This window comes from Pseudochaenichthys georgianus, chromosome 1, assembly GCF_902827115.2.
Source record: "Pseudochaenichthys georgianus chromosome 1, fPseGeo1.2, whole genome shotgun sequence".
Taxonomy (NCBI): Eukaryota; Metazoa; Chordata; class Actinopteri; order Perciformes; family Channichthyidae; genus Pseudochaenichthys; species Pseudochaenichthys georgianus.
The window spans coordinates 38,551,599-38,566,409 of record NC_047503.1 but is presented as its reverse complement, the minus strand read 5'-3'; the positions used below and the strand labels follow the sequence as shown (position 1 = coordinate 38,566,409).

Sequence of the window (14,811 nt, the reverse complement as noted above, 5' to 3'; positions counted from 1 at the left end):
TGGGATTGTGTGTCTGGCATAAATAGCATAAAACTGGGCTATTGGCGACGATAGTTTGACACACATGGCTCCATCCTTTCATTAAATTATTACTACGGTGTACTTTAACATTTTTAGATGTCCTTGCTGCCTTTGGACTTGGTGTTCTGACAAAAATAATAACCTCAAAAGCCAAGTGGCATTCCCCTAAAATATGAAACCCCAGGTCTTAGCGGTAATATACAAAATACACAACTTAAGACAGAATTCATGTTACGTCTTGATTTTGAGCTGTTTAAACCTGCATGACGTGCACAACGGTCTGACACACAAATATGTGAATACTTGTTTATAACTGTTTTAATAAACCTAATGTGTCCATACTGAGGCATTCCTCTCTCTCCTAGGAGGAATGTAAACTGAACATGTCTCTCAAATGTTACATGTTGGAGTTGGTAATGGTCATACACGAAGAAGAAATTAGAACTGATGACACAGAATTCATCTTAGACTTCAATGGCAGATTTCAGCCGGAACATAATACTGTAAGTCCTGTTTTTCTATGCACCAGGTCAACTTACATCACACACAGCTTTTGTGCTATATTACTGTTTGTGTTTTTATATAGATTCATGTTGATTGTGTCTTTTTGAATTTCAGGATGGCTGTCGACGACCGTGTGAATCGTACCCCCTTGTAAATATTACAAGATTCTCGGAAAGACTAAAAAGTTTTTTGCAAGAAATGAATAGTCATATGACGTAAATACTGTGAGCCACTCATTTGTAAATATCTGTAAAGAATTTGTTTTTATTTTGTAAATATAACGCATGCCGTCCGGTATTTTGTATCAAAGTGAATCTAAATGTATAGAATGATTGCTTTTAACTGTACAGAGGAAGTCTCTATGTGCCACAATCTGCCTTTCAGTTGTACTGTTTCAAGAGAAGTATCAAGTACTACTACTGTGTATACAGAATGTATAATATTATTAAGCTCATTGCTATACACTACTGAATGTCACATTTACGCAGTATATGCCTTATGAACTCCAGTATCTTCAGAATCATTGCTTATCCAGTAAATTATATTCCAACAATTAAGTCTTTCATTGTTTTTGTGGTTCTTTTATCTCAAGGTTTGGTCAAAACTGCTTTTTAGTTCAGTCGAGTTTACATTCAGGGATTGTGGAAATTCAGATTGCGTTAGGCTTATGTTTAAACAATGCAAGCGTGTGTGTGGTGCAGGTGTGATGAGTCGGATAGAAATGTAATATGATGCAGAATAGATCTGAGAGTTTGGTTATCGGACAGCGAGAAAACAGGATATTAGAAGTCTAGGAAGTCATCATGGTGGCTAGGAAGTCATCATGGTGGCTATCTCTTATCATGAGGTATGAAGAAATATAAGAATCATGTCACAAAGTAATCTACTGGGAATGTATTTATTGGACGAAGCAGCATCAGTCCGGATAATGTAGCAGTCGGCGACCATGTTTTTTTTTGCAGGCTGGCCTCATATAAAAGTCCTTATGGAGACAGTAAGGGCTAAAGTTTGTCTGAACGCACTCACTTATCATTATCTTCGTGGTCTAACAAACTTACTGAGTGCATTTCCTTCCTCATAAAACATCTAAACAAGTAATTGTGCATTGGTTTCTTCCCTATTTGTTTGCTAGTGGTCTTCTTCTTCACAACCTTTCTTGGCACGTTGCTGTGCTTCATGGTGCATTTCCACCTGGCGTAACCTGAGGACAAGATGTGGAATGTGCTACATGCGTGCTTGCACAAAAATCTGCTCATATTTGGGCATTAAACCAAAACAACAATGTTGAGTTGCTACATACTTGCGGTTAACAATTCGTATGAAAGGCAAAGGAGTCCTGTGCTTCATTATATGATGCTCTTTTGGGAATTTGATACCAGAGAAATTCAATTAAAGTGCGACAAAACCACTTTAGAGATGGCCTTGGAAGAAGTCCAGGTCAGAGATGCCACATCAGAAAGACGGACAGCAGCCTCCTGATGTTTGTTAACTTCTTGTAAAATTACAAAAGTTCTGTTCAATGAATATGTTACCATTTTTATGTTGTGTTTAACAAAGAGCTCCGCTGAAGCCTTTTTTTCTTCACCAACCGTGTTGCGATGAGTCATCAAACGAGACTGATAATGATCACGGTTCTGGAGGCAGTTTAGGGCAAGTGTATTCAACAATATACGAGACATCAGAGGTGAGAAGTTTTAGATGTGGCTTTGGGCTCAGGTTGGTTCAAATGTTGTAATTTAGAAGCTATGAGTCTTTCTATAACTGTGCCAATTGAGGGAAACAAAGCTTGTTTTCTTTTCAACTGAAAGACATGTCATGTTACATATATCATACATTTGGGCAGGAACCTTAAATACCAAAGTTGGCAATTTGTAACAATGACTCACCATTACTAAAACTGACTCACATATTGAGTCTAGCTATACTTCCTTTTTTCTGCTGCTGCTGAAGGACCAATTGACGATCTTTCAAATCACCTTGTAAGTCTAAAAGCTGTAAATATTTTATACTTAAAATATGTTTTTCTTTATGAAGTATTCAGTTTTAGTGTTGGGGATTCAAGGTTTTTATTCAACATGCAATTTGAATACATATTAATCCAGAGGAAAAACATCAAATGTTTTCCTGTGCTTTACTTAAGTGTTTTAATGCAGCATTTGGATTAAAATGTGTGTTTAACTAGTAGAAATTACCTTGTTTAGTCAAGTGCACACCTGTGAATTTGAATGTAAACCATGTACAAAACATCATAATTTGGACTACTTGTGTTGCAAATGTATCATCTCTTCGATTTACACACGGCATCTATTGCATGTCTGTCCGTCCTGGGAGAGGGATCCCTCCTCTGTTGCTCTCTCTGAGGTTTCTCCCATGTTTCCCTTTAAACTGTGGGTTTTCTCTGGAAGTTTTTCCTTGTACGATGTGAGGGTCTAAGGACAGAGGGTGTCGTATTATCATACTGATATTCTGTACACACTGTGAAGACCACTGAGACAAATGTAACATTTGTGATATTGGGCTATATAAATAAACATTGATTGATTGATTGATCATCACAAATATCCACATCATTGTTTTATTTAATGTCAAATAGAAATATTCATATGCCAAATGAACAACACAGCCAATACATACAATAATACAATTAAAGCCCAAGGTTTCAACACTTAGAATATAAAAACATTTTAATATACAAAAATAAATAATGAAATTGGAATAGCATTTGGAAATGATGGTCCAACGTCCGCATCCTGTCCTAACATCCACACGTGGTTTCACTGGCCTGTACCTTGAGATATGAACATATTATTTAAAAAGCTCAAGTGCAACCATCAAGAGAAAATGTATGAAACATCAACGCATGCTTTTGAATACTGGTCACTTATTAGAGATGAAGGAAGGATATGATTGCAACTACAAACAATATCGGTGAAGATTGAACCTGAATATGTCATGCCACTTAAAGGTGGGGTAGGTAAGTAAGACAAAAAATCCATAAAAAAATGTCATCTGTGCCTCTGATTGCCGCCCTGTCTGTCAGCCTTCCATCTCGTGCCCTCATTGGGCGTGCATTGCAGCAGTACTTCAATGACTCGCCAGCAACAGGCGGCCACTTTCATCAGTCTGCTGACGTCATGTGCGCGTTCATGTGTGTTGGAGGAGGTGCTCTGTAAGGAAGTCTGAAGGAAGGGGCGGATTCTTTTCGGCTGTGTACTTTCACATTTTAGTGCACTCGAGCCGGTTTCTGAAACTTATAAGTAACGCGCACATGACGTCAGCAGACTGGTGAAAGTGGCCACCTGTTGCTGGCGAGTCATTGGCCCTTTCTCACTTCTCTTATTTTTCATTTCCTCGCTCCTCGGTCTCACCGGAAGTTGATTTGTCTGCACCATCTTGATTAGCGTCCCAATGATAATAATTATTTAATAATAATAATATAATTATTTTGCCGGAGGACCGATAATGGAGGAGCTATAATGGAGGAACCACCAGACCATCCTTCGATGAAATCCTTAGACACTCGGCCCGCCCCCTTACTGTGTATTGCTCACTGATTGGACGATGCAGTGCATGCACTGATCTGATGCTTCTTGACATGAGAGCAGTTTCCCAGCGGAGTGAAGAAAATACATGAACCTCACGGGAGTCACTCCTCAGTTTATACTGTGTTTTGTTTCAATTAATGTATCATTTAGTTACAACTATGTGATATATCTGAACAACAAAGTGGTCAAAAATCATTTTATTCATTTTTTGGAAACATTTTCATGATCGCTTTTTTCGTTTTACATTTTCATTTATTGTCATTTCCATTCAGTCAGTCATTAAGTGCTATTTAAAATGTTAATTTGCTACATATCCAAACAAACAAAGTGTGCAATCCAATGAATGTTAATCTAACTGGGTTTTGATAGATAATATATCTCTATTTCTTCTCTCAATTATTTTATTTCTAATGTGCACTCTAATCAATATTAATCAAGCTATTGTTCGTTTATACATTTTAAGAATGGCGTTTATCTTTTTTTGAGAATTAGTTCTTATTTTATTTATTTGGGTCTACAACAGATGATACAAATGTTTGTGTCAGTAAATGTGTACTAACAGAGGCGGGGGTGTGTGTGGAAATAACGGGGACAGAGCTGGCAGCTGTGCAGCGTCATCACAAACGGACGTCGCTTCACGTGACGCTCCGGAGGAAAGGACGTCCCATTGCTCTTAAAACTAATTTCCCTGCTTCTATATTTCGGAAACAGTTCTAAATTGGTTTGAATCCTACTTAAAGGACAGAAACAACTTTGTTTCTATAGGTAAATACACATCTAGGTTGACAAATATGATATGTGGGGTTCCTCAAGGCTCCATCTTGGGGCCTCTTCTCTTTAACATTTACATGCTACCACTGGCTCAGATAATGAAAAACAACAAAATAAGTTGCCATAGCTATGCAAATGACACACACATTTACGTAACAATTTCACCAGGAGAATATGCTCCAATTCAAACACTGAGTAAGTGCATTGAACAAATCAATGACTGGATGTGTCAGAACTTTCTCCAATTAAACAAAGATAAAACTGAGGTAATAGTTTTTGGAGCCAAGGCAGAACGTATAAAAGTTAGCGCTGAGATTCAGTCTGCAATGTTCAAAACAACAGATAAAGCCAGAAATCTAGGTGTAGTCATGGACTCTGACCTGAGTTTCAACAGTTACATTAAAACAGTTACTAAATCAGCCTACTATCACCTAAAGAACATATCTAGGATTAAAATACTAATGTCACAGCAGGATTTGGAAAGACTTGTCCATGCTTTTATCTTCAGTAGACTCGACTACTGCAATGGTGTCTTCACAGGTCTCACTAAAAAATCTATTAGAAAGCTGCAGCTGATTCAGAACGCCGCTGCTCGAGTCCTCACTAACACTAAGAAAGTGGATCACATCACTCCTGTTCTGAAGTCTTTACACTGGCTTCCTGTGTGTCAAAGAATAGATTTCAAAAATACTGCTGCTGGTTTATAAAGCTTTGAATGGTTTAGGCCCAAAATACATTTCTGACCTCCTGCTAAACTATGAACCATCCAGATCTCTCAGGTCTTCAGGGACTGGTCAGCTTTCTGTCCCCAGAGTCAGAACTAAACATGGTAAAGCAGCTTTCAGTTATTATGCTCCAAACATCTGGAACAAACTCCCAGAAACCTGCAGGTCCGCTGCAACTCTGACTACTTTTAAATCCAGGCTGAAGACTTTTGCTTCCCTGGTGGGAGGGACTAGTCGCAGGGAAACAACGCAAGTGAGGGACGTAAGGAATCCATTTAACCGAAGTGAGAAGGACCCATTGAAGTACTGCTGCAATGCACGCCCAATGAGGGCACGAGATACATTTGTGCGTGCACGAGATGGAAGGCTGACAGATAGGGCGGCAAGTTGTACTTTTTACAGTACTACGGCTTCCACAGATGACATTTTTTTATGGATTTTCTGTCAAAGCACTTAAGATATTCATTGCTATCGGGATGTTAAGAGCATTCCATGGAATATAACAAAAAGTGTATCTCGAGCCGGTTCTTCAAACTTACCTACCCCACCTTTAACGGTGGGATATGTCATTTATTTCAGAAACACTTTTTGTTATATTCCATGGAATGCTCTTAACATCCCGATAGCAATGAATACATGAAATGCTTTGATAATAAATATATACAAAAATGTCATCTGTGGAAGCCGTGGCGCTGTAAAAAGCACGACCAATCATCTGAGCCGGCCCGGCAAAAATAACTGGATGGCCTACCTGCCTGTCAGCCTTCCATCTGTGCACAAACTTATCTCGTGCCCTCATTGGTCATGTGCACGTTCGTGTGTGTTGGAGGAGGGGCTCTGTAAGGAAGAGGCAGATTTTTTCAGATTGTGTATTTTCAAATTCAGCTGGTTTCTCCAAAATTACCTACCCCACCTTTAAGGTCGAGTAGTCAAGAACTGCAGACATGTTTTAAATCTTTTATCATGTAAAATGCAACACATCCAATCAGAGAATATAGGCGTTATACATTTCGCTAACCAGTCCAGAGATGCACTTGTTTATCACTTTAGAGGAAGTGGAACATAAACAAGGCAATTGTGGAAAGTGCATTCCTTTTACAAATGACGAGTTTTGGCACACACATAACAGATTATAAAAACCAACAGTGAAATACAAAATTCAGCACTTTCTCTTTGGTTACAACCAGTAAAACATTATTTATAAGCATCAATATTTACTGAAGAATCACACTGACTGGTTCCACCTCCACGGTACACGGTCCTCAGGAGTCCACTTTGCCGTACGTCCCCTCCGGTGGGCGGTAACATTTGGGAAAGGCCATCAGCTGCAGCATGTTGAAGGCATATTTCCTGCATCTAATATTCTTTTGAACGTTTTCAATCCGACATCCTTCTCTGGTGATCAAATAATGATGGCGAAGAGGAGTGAGGTGGAAAAAAAATAAAAGAAAGGAAAACAAAAAAATAAAAATGAATGAATGAGTTTTTGAAATTATGTTGATATCATCCAAGTTTCCATACAGCGTGTGATGATAAAGATGGACACAAAATATAATTTAAGTTCATCTTTGAAGAGGATGACCTCCCGAATCACTGATATGTGCTCCTTTTAAAGTATTTACTTGGATGTTTATTAGGCCAACACATTTGAATGATTACAGAAAGGGAATTTGGCCCATGGTGAAGTAAACCCTTCCAACAAGTTTCAATGTGAGCCAGGAGTAACAACTGAACCAACAAAGGAGCTAAATAAACTTGGGTTCTCACTGAGCAGCTACTGTATTTCTAAATTACTTTATTGGTTGTTGTTGTTGTTGTTGTTGGTTACGTCAAATCCCTCTGCATTATCTTTCCTTCATGGTTGCTGTCTTTACTTAATAATTTCACACAGGCGCATCAATTAGAAATGTACACAAACACCTTGTAATCCTGCTAACCAATCAGAATCCAGAATATAAGTAGCATTCTGTATGAAATGTTTATTCTAATCTTTGGAATAATATTTCATTTTACTGCACTTGCCAACTGACTTTATCTGTAGACCAATGTTCACACTCAATATGTTCTTCCTTCACCCAAAATAAACAGATTATAACACATTCAAGTAAAATAAGAAAGACTTTTCCTGTTTATAATTTTTGAAATACTTCAGAGGATTGTGTGAGAGTAATCACATGAGATTATTTTATATTGAAGTTATTATGTTGAAACTGTGGGTCATATAAATACATACAACTAGCTTTCAGCCAAGACCCAGCTCATGTATTCAGGTTTTAGTAGCTGGGAGTGAAAATAAACTTTATGAACTCAGATCGACTAAAGCTTCAGACGTATATCAAAGATCACATATTTGTTTGAAAGCATATCGTGAGATGCAAGAGCCAGATGTCCAGATGTCCAGAAACAAGTCAAGTGAACGTTTTCTGTTCAAGTGAAGTGAGACCAATCATATTTTATTGAAAGATGCAAGTCACTATGTGTGTGTGTGTGTGTGTGTGTGTGTGTGTGTGTGTGTGTGTGTGTGTGTGTGTGTGTGTGTGTGTGTGTGTGTGTGTGTGTGTGTGTGTGTGTGTGTGTGTGTGTGTGTGTGTGTGGTCTAGCATTACTATTCTTGTGGGGACCTAAATCTGTTTACACAGACACGTGTGGGGACTCGCCTCCCTTATGGGGACAAAATGGAGGTTTGGAGACTTGGTTAGGGTTAGGCATGTGTTGATTATGGTTAAGGTTAGGATAAGTCTCCAGGAAATGCATGTAAGTCAATGTAATGTCCCCTGAAGTGATGTATACATGGTATGTGTGTGTGTGTGTTTGACGGTATGTTTTACGACGGTTGTATTTGGTATATTTTAGCAACAACTGCAATGTTTTTAAAGTTGTTAATCTGCATTTTAGTGTTGAAAATCCAATGGAAAAACTGCTCTACTACATATGAAATGCAATTGAATACAACGCCTGTACCGCAACAATGTTGTACAAATACGTCAGTGCATCTGCAACATGGTCACAACAGATCATTAATATAATGAGCTTCAAACATGTGGTTTGTTCTGTGAGGCTTAACAGTTTTTATTGGATAACAACACCATGTTAAAGCAATAAAAGCAGCATGTTAAGGGGATGATGGGAAGTAGTAAAAAGTAGAACCATAAAAGTTGATTTAAGGATGTTTTCTCCTATTGTGGAGGTGGATCAATACATACAGTCCTGCAGACTCACAAAGTCCTTCAAGGGTCGGTTCATCTAATCATTAATTGAGGGGGTTAGTGGGCATTAGCCTGTTTATAGCTGAAGTGTGACATGCTGCTGTTTATTAACTATCTACAAACTAAATGCCATTCACCCTAACACATTTGGGATGGAGAAGTGTAGCCATGGAAATGGCATCACCTCTCTGTTAATCTGCCCTGCTTTATATGCCAACTGATAAGATGTCAATGTCTTTCTATGACATTTGATAAAGGGTTGAATAAGTGGCGTAGAAAAGGGAGTGTATTTTCCTTAGCCAGTAATCGTGACTCTAGGAGGCAGAGCATTAACTGCACTATGATCTTCTAAACTACGAGTGACCTTCATAACCATAGATTTCTGAAGTGGCAGAAAGAAAGAGCATGATGCACCGCTGCTTAAAAAAACACATACATATTCATTCATTATTTTCATCTATTAGACAAAACACACGTTGTATTTACATAAATTGTTTGCTTTGCACTGCATTTTCTTAGAGCTTTATATATGTCAACCAGTGGCGGCCGGCCCATAGGGGTGCTAGGGGCGCGGCCCCCCCTCTTCCCACATGTTTGATTGTCATTAAAAAAAATATATATATTTATTTTTATTTTTAATGAACAAGGTAAATATTATATAGTTGGTATCAGTAAAATGTATTAGCTATAATAAAATCTCGTTTAAAATTGTGTTACGATGTCTAAAGTTACTGATAAGTCTGTATCAGCGTGTATCATAACGGCCCGTCCACACAGCGGCTTTGGAAAAAGCTTGAAGCTCGACCAACAACCAATCACATGGATCTCCAGCCCCTGACACACAAGCAGCGGTTTGATTGGCTAGAGCTTGTACTGGCATATGATTCGATTGGCTGACGCTTCTGCCGAGGCTTCAAAAGTTGAACATTGCTCAACTTTTGACACAAAAATTTGATTTATCAGTAACTTTAGACATCGTAACAGAATTTTAAACGAGATTTTATTGTAGATAATACATTTTACTGATACCAACTATATAATATGTACCTTGTTCATTAAAAATAAAAATACAAAAAAAATATTTTTTAAATATATTTTTTAATTTTTATGACAATCAAACATGTGGGAAGAGGGGGGGCGGCGCCCCTAGAGCCCCTATGGGCCGGACGTCACTGCACACCATGTTTGGATAACACAAGTCACATAAGTTATGTTGTTCTATCAGAGGATCAGAGTGAGACACAGATCTGCACCCCTGAAGCTAAATCATTAGGGTGAAAAGATGGAAAAGCATCAACAGTTTAAACGTCGTCTGCATAACCACTTTCGTTTTGGAAGAGGAAGGAAGTTATCAAGCTTTTCTAGCCGAAATGCAATCTGAGCTGCCAAGCAGTCCTTGACTCCCCCGCAGGTTTGACTCCCCCGCAGGTTTGACTCCCCCGCAGGTTTGACTCCCCCGTGGCAGTATCAGGCAATGCCATCCCCTCTTTCAGAAACATGCAGATCTTATTGGTACCAAATACGATTCAATGTTTATATTTCCGTAAAAAAACAAACTTAAATAGCTAATTAAATGCAAATATAACAACAATAGCTAAAGTATTTGCATCATGTTCACTGTATTGCAGAACATGATGATCAGGTGTAAATTGAACCTCTTCAGCAGAATAACCCTCAAAGAAACTTGACTTATATACCTCCACAAAACCACATCAGCTGTTTTATACGATGATGGAAGTAAAGGCCGCCGATAATTTGTATGTTTCTTATCAACAAATCACATGAAAAGATGGAAGACTATTAAAGAGTTACATCAATGGGATTTATATTTGTACTGGGGACGATTTATTTTACTATGATGAACATGGACACTGGTTTATTTGGAATCAATACCCCATATATCACTCAGTTGCTACAGCGCAAAGCAGCTTTAGGAAACTACTGCGCTTTTCTTTCTTTTTTTATGAAAATATGTTTTTTCTCTTACTTTTAGATGTACTTTTTTAGCATGAATGAATAGGTTTGGATTATGGGAGGCAAGTTAGTCCGGATTAAACAATGTTATTGTTGACAAAAAAGCACATACATTAATGCCAGGATTATCATTCAACCTCAAAATCTGGATTTCAGAGGGTACATTTAACTTTATGTATATTGATATGCAGTTAGTGGTATCCTAACCTTAACACGAGTCTCAGGAAAGTTAGTGAATAGGCGCTTTCACACCGCAGTACTTTTCCCACTTTAGTTCCGATATAGTTCCGAAATGTCGCGTTCACACCAAAAACATCCGGGACTAAAATTAGTTAATCAGAACCTTTTTACCCCCTTTGCTAGAGAGCAGGGACTTTCGTGGGAGAAAAAGGTTCCTATGTCTGATTGGCTGGGCGGATTGCAAACCACGGCCCGTAAAACTCCCAAAAGGTTTTGTGAAGCCGCCATTTTATTATCCTCGCATTAGCATTATTACCATTAGCATTAGCCCAGTGCACAAACGCAGAGAGACTAACTTATGGCAACACAAAAGAAAACATGGGAGCGGTGGAGATGAGGAGGTGTCGGCGTTGTCGATTTACTCGGAAGGCTTCAGTAGAAGCTGCTTGGACTCCCAGCAGCTTCTACTGAAGCCAGTCCCCAACTCCGGGGACTTCCGGCCGGGGACTTTGGGCGGCAGTATACGCCGTGAAGTGGTTTGTGGCCTGCCAGTAAACCCAAAGCAGAAGAAGAAGAAGTGACGTCAGTGGCTTGCCTAATCCTCCCCCAGGGACCTTTTCCAGTGTGAACGCGATCTGTACTTAGTTCATGAGAACTAAAGAGTTCTGAGGAACCTTTGTGGGAAAAGTACTGCGGTGTGAAAGCACCTATTGTCAGATTTTAACTAACTGATTTTCACAGAAAAGATTCTTGGCACATCAAGAAATGTCTCACTGCCAGGTATTTAAACCATCTCATTGAAATCCATTTCCCCCAATCCTTTACTGCTGCTGAAGGAGTAACACCACACAGTGTAAGGTCGAGATAAAACCACCGGCGCCAATCACCCCATCACGAGAAACAGCCAGCAGAGTCACACCACCACCACCTCTCATAAAAGACCAGCAAACAGAGAAAAGAGGAGTGAGTAGAGATGGCATTAACAGCAATTTATTGATATTTTGCAAGCAGAAAAACAAGACTTAAAATGAGCCACACAACCAGTAAGTGCGAGCTAACGAGCAGCAGGGCAATGGGGTAAAAGTGTCGGGACGCTGGTTTGTTCTCTGTCCCGGCACAGGCCTCGGGGTCCTCCCAGTGCCCGACGTCCCCCTGCGTTAGCCGACTGCAGGGCGCCATCAGAGTGAGGAGAGCGGACAGAGACAGATCAAAACGCGGCGCTGTTAGTAAAGTCCACATGTTGTCTGAGTGGGCCTTCCAGCACAGATGGATCACTTCAGAGTCAAAACAGGGTTCTGCCAGAAGCCCCACTTCGACACAATTTGCCTCAAAAAGCCACAGAAAAGCAGGCAGTGACTAACGCAGCAGACATGTGAGGAACAGGCGCATGGAAAAGCTACGTGTTGAGCCACGTTGTGAAATGACTTGGTTGGCAGAGGATGGTGGAGAGAGGGGGCATGCGGGGAAAGCTTTCTGTAAACTATGTTAAGTACTGTGCATCTGATCCTGCTGATATTCATTCAGAAGAGGAAGAATCAGTGTTTACGTAGCGGTTTAACAGGTTTTTGGTGAAACTTGACACAGCGTTTTCGATTTTCTTTTTGGATAGCATTTCAATTCATTCACTACTGTATGTCCAAAACAAACATACATCCCTGTCAGCAGTAACGAAAGAGAGAACAACGGCTTCCTTTTGAGATAATCGGCATATTTAGACGGGGGGAGAGACACTTTGGGATTCTAGCCTTTGCAGACCATTTACATGCACACAAACCCATATACCACACTACCAGAATAATAGGACCCTTTAATCAGAGGGAGTGCTGCAGGCCGTTGTGTCAGGCCGTTTGCTCCTGTGGGTAATGTCCACAGTATTGACATTTACATGTCTAATATGTGTAATATGTAATTGTAAAGCGCTTTGAGCACCATTATTATTATTATTATTAGTGTATATCTAAAGCTTTAATTTAACTTACTCTCAGAAGTATAAAGTCTAACTGCAGGTGCTGCATTGAAACACTGAGCTATGGTTTGAACGTAGCACCTGCAGAGACAGGGATCGACAGTTGAACTGTTTCCACCCCCTAAGGGAGCTGTATGGCATTTGTTCAAGTTTTCGAAGTGGCAGAACGACATCACAAAGGAATAATAACATTCTGTCACAGATAAATCAGCAGGGAGTTTGTTGTGAATGTATCCTCATTATATTATATTTAACTCCCACACATGTGCCCAGGGATAGTTACATGTTTACCAGCTGTATTTGTCTTGGCAAAAAATGCAATTACAAGGGTAAATATATATTTTTGGAAGCAGTACAATCTGTGAAGAAAACTTCTTTCAGACGCCAACACTGTCCACAGTCAACAGTCCTTTGTTTTTATTGTTGTCAGATTTGAGTGTTTTCTATTCCAGGTGTTTTGTTTTTTATGTATAAACACTTAGCTGGAAATATTTTATTTATTTTATAGTGTTTTGATTGTAACAATGTTTCTGGTCTTTGAAAACTACCATAATGTTGGAAAAGACTAAAGAATAATCTATTGATTTATTTACATATACTGCATTTATATTCATGTAACTTAAAGGTGGGGTAGGTAAGTTTGAGAAACCAGGGGGGTATACTGCGAAGCAGGATTTTCGCTTAGCCGGCTAAATTCAGGGAAAACTCCGGCTTTCCGGTCCTACGAAGCTGGTTCTCTTTTTAGCAGGCTAGATCTCCATGGTAATATATGCTAAGCAGCTAACCTGGTCGGGACCAGGGGCCTATACTGCGAACCTGGTTCAACCTAACCTGGATATGTTTGAGTTAGCCGGTTGGCTTAATCCAAAGCATACGCGCTCTCGCTAAACTGTCCTATGACGCTGGTTATCAAGTGGATCGCTCAAGCCAGCCGTGTCCTATCTAGTTAGGTGCGCGTTCACATGAAAGGGGTGGTATCTGGAGCATTCGACCAATCACAAACATGGAGAAGCGCACTGACAGCGCAGCGTCATACTTCCTGAATGAAAAGTGAACTTTAATACTAGTCAAAAATGAAGAAGTTAAACTTTAAACATCCATGACTTAAACACTTTATCCAGGATCAAAGCCTCAGAGCTGCACCTGCAAGGTGAATACAGCTGGCAAAAGAAAAAGTGTTTGAATGCGTACATTAACAGGTTTATGATATCACTGCCCCGTCTAAAACACGATCTGACTTCAATTACATTTGTCTCGAGTGTTTCGTCAACTTATGTGTTGCTTAAAATAATACTTCTGCATCCAGTATGTGACACTGTGAGTGTTGCACGGCCAGATACGGCTCAGCTGACTCAGATAATAAAATATATTATACATTATGAAGTGATATGCCGCGGACTGTACTTAATGTACTCTGATCCGGTTACTTATGTTGTGGCCGATATTTAAGTAAGCTTTCTTAACGCTAATGTTATAATAGTCAGATTGCTCTGAAGATGGAGGTGATATTCTATTAATGTTCACGTTCACACAGTCGGTGATTTTTGCCGGCCGTCTTTCCTGCGACGGCAGTTTTTCTGTATTTCCTTTCTCCTGTAATATGACTTGATCGCTTTAAACTCCGCACACTGAGCTCTGATTGGTCAGCAGGCGGTGTTTTCACTGAGTTGAGCTCTTAGCCTGCAACCTAACCTGGTCCCGACCAGGTTAGCTGCTTAGCATATATTACCATGGAGATCTAGCCTGCTAAAAAGAGAACCAGCTTCGGATGACCGGAAAGCCGGAGTTTTCCCTGAATTTAGCCGGCTAAGCGAAAATCCTGCTTCGCAGTATACCCCCCAGGTTAGGTTGCAGGCTAAGAGCTCAACTCAGTGAAAGCACCGCCTGCTGACCAATCAGAGCTCAGTGTGTGGAGTTTA

General features: G+C 39.7%; 1 protein-coding gene across 2 annotated transcripts in view; it reads right to left on the bottom strand.

Moving 5' to 3' along the window:
* Positions 1–1,171: 1,171 nt before the first annotated feature.
* The window catches only part of inpp4b (inositol polyphosphate-4-phosphatase type II B), a 173,645-nt gene continuing 160,005 nt past the window's right edge, over positions 1,172–14,811 (bottom strand). Inside the window, exon 23 of one of the 2 annotated variants that reach the window (XM_071203508.1) lies at positions 1,172–2,954. In XM_071203508.1, the coding sequence (XP_071059609.1) occupies positions 2,906–2,954 (49 nt within the window). In that variant the 3' untranslated portion in view covers positions 1,172–2,905. Of the gene's footprint in view, positions 2,955–11,916; positions 12,092–14,811 lie in introns of those variants that run through there. The other variant, XM_034086394.1, reaches the window with a different exon arrangement.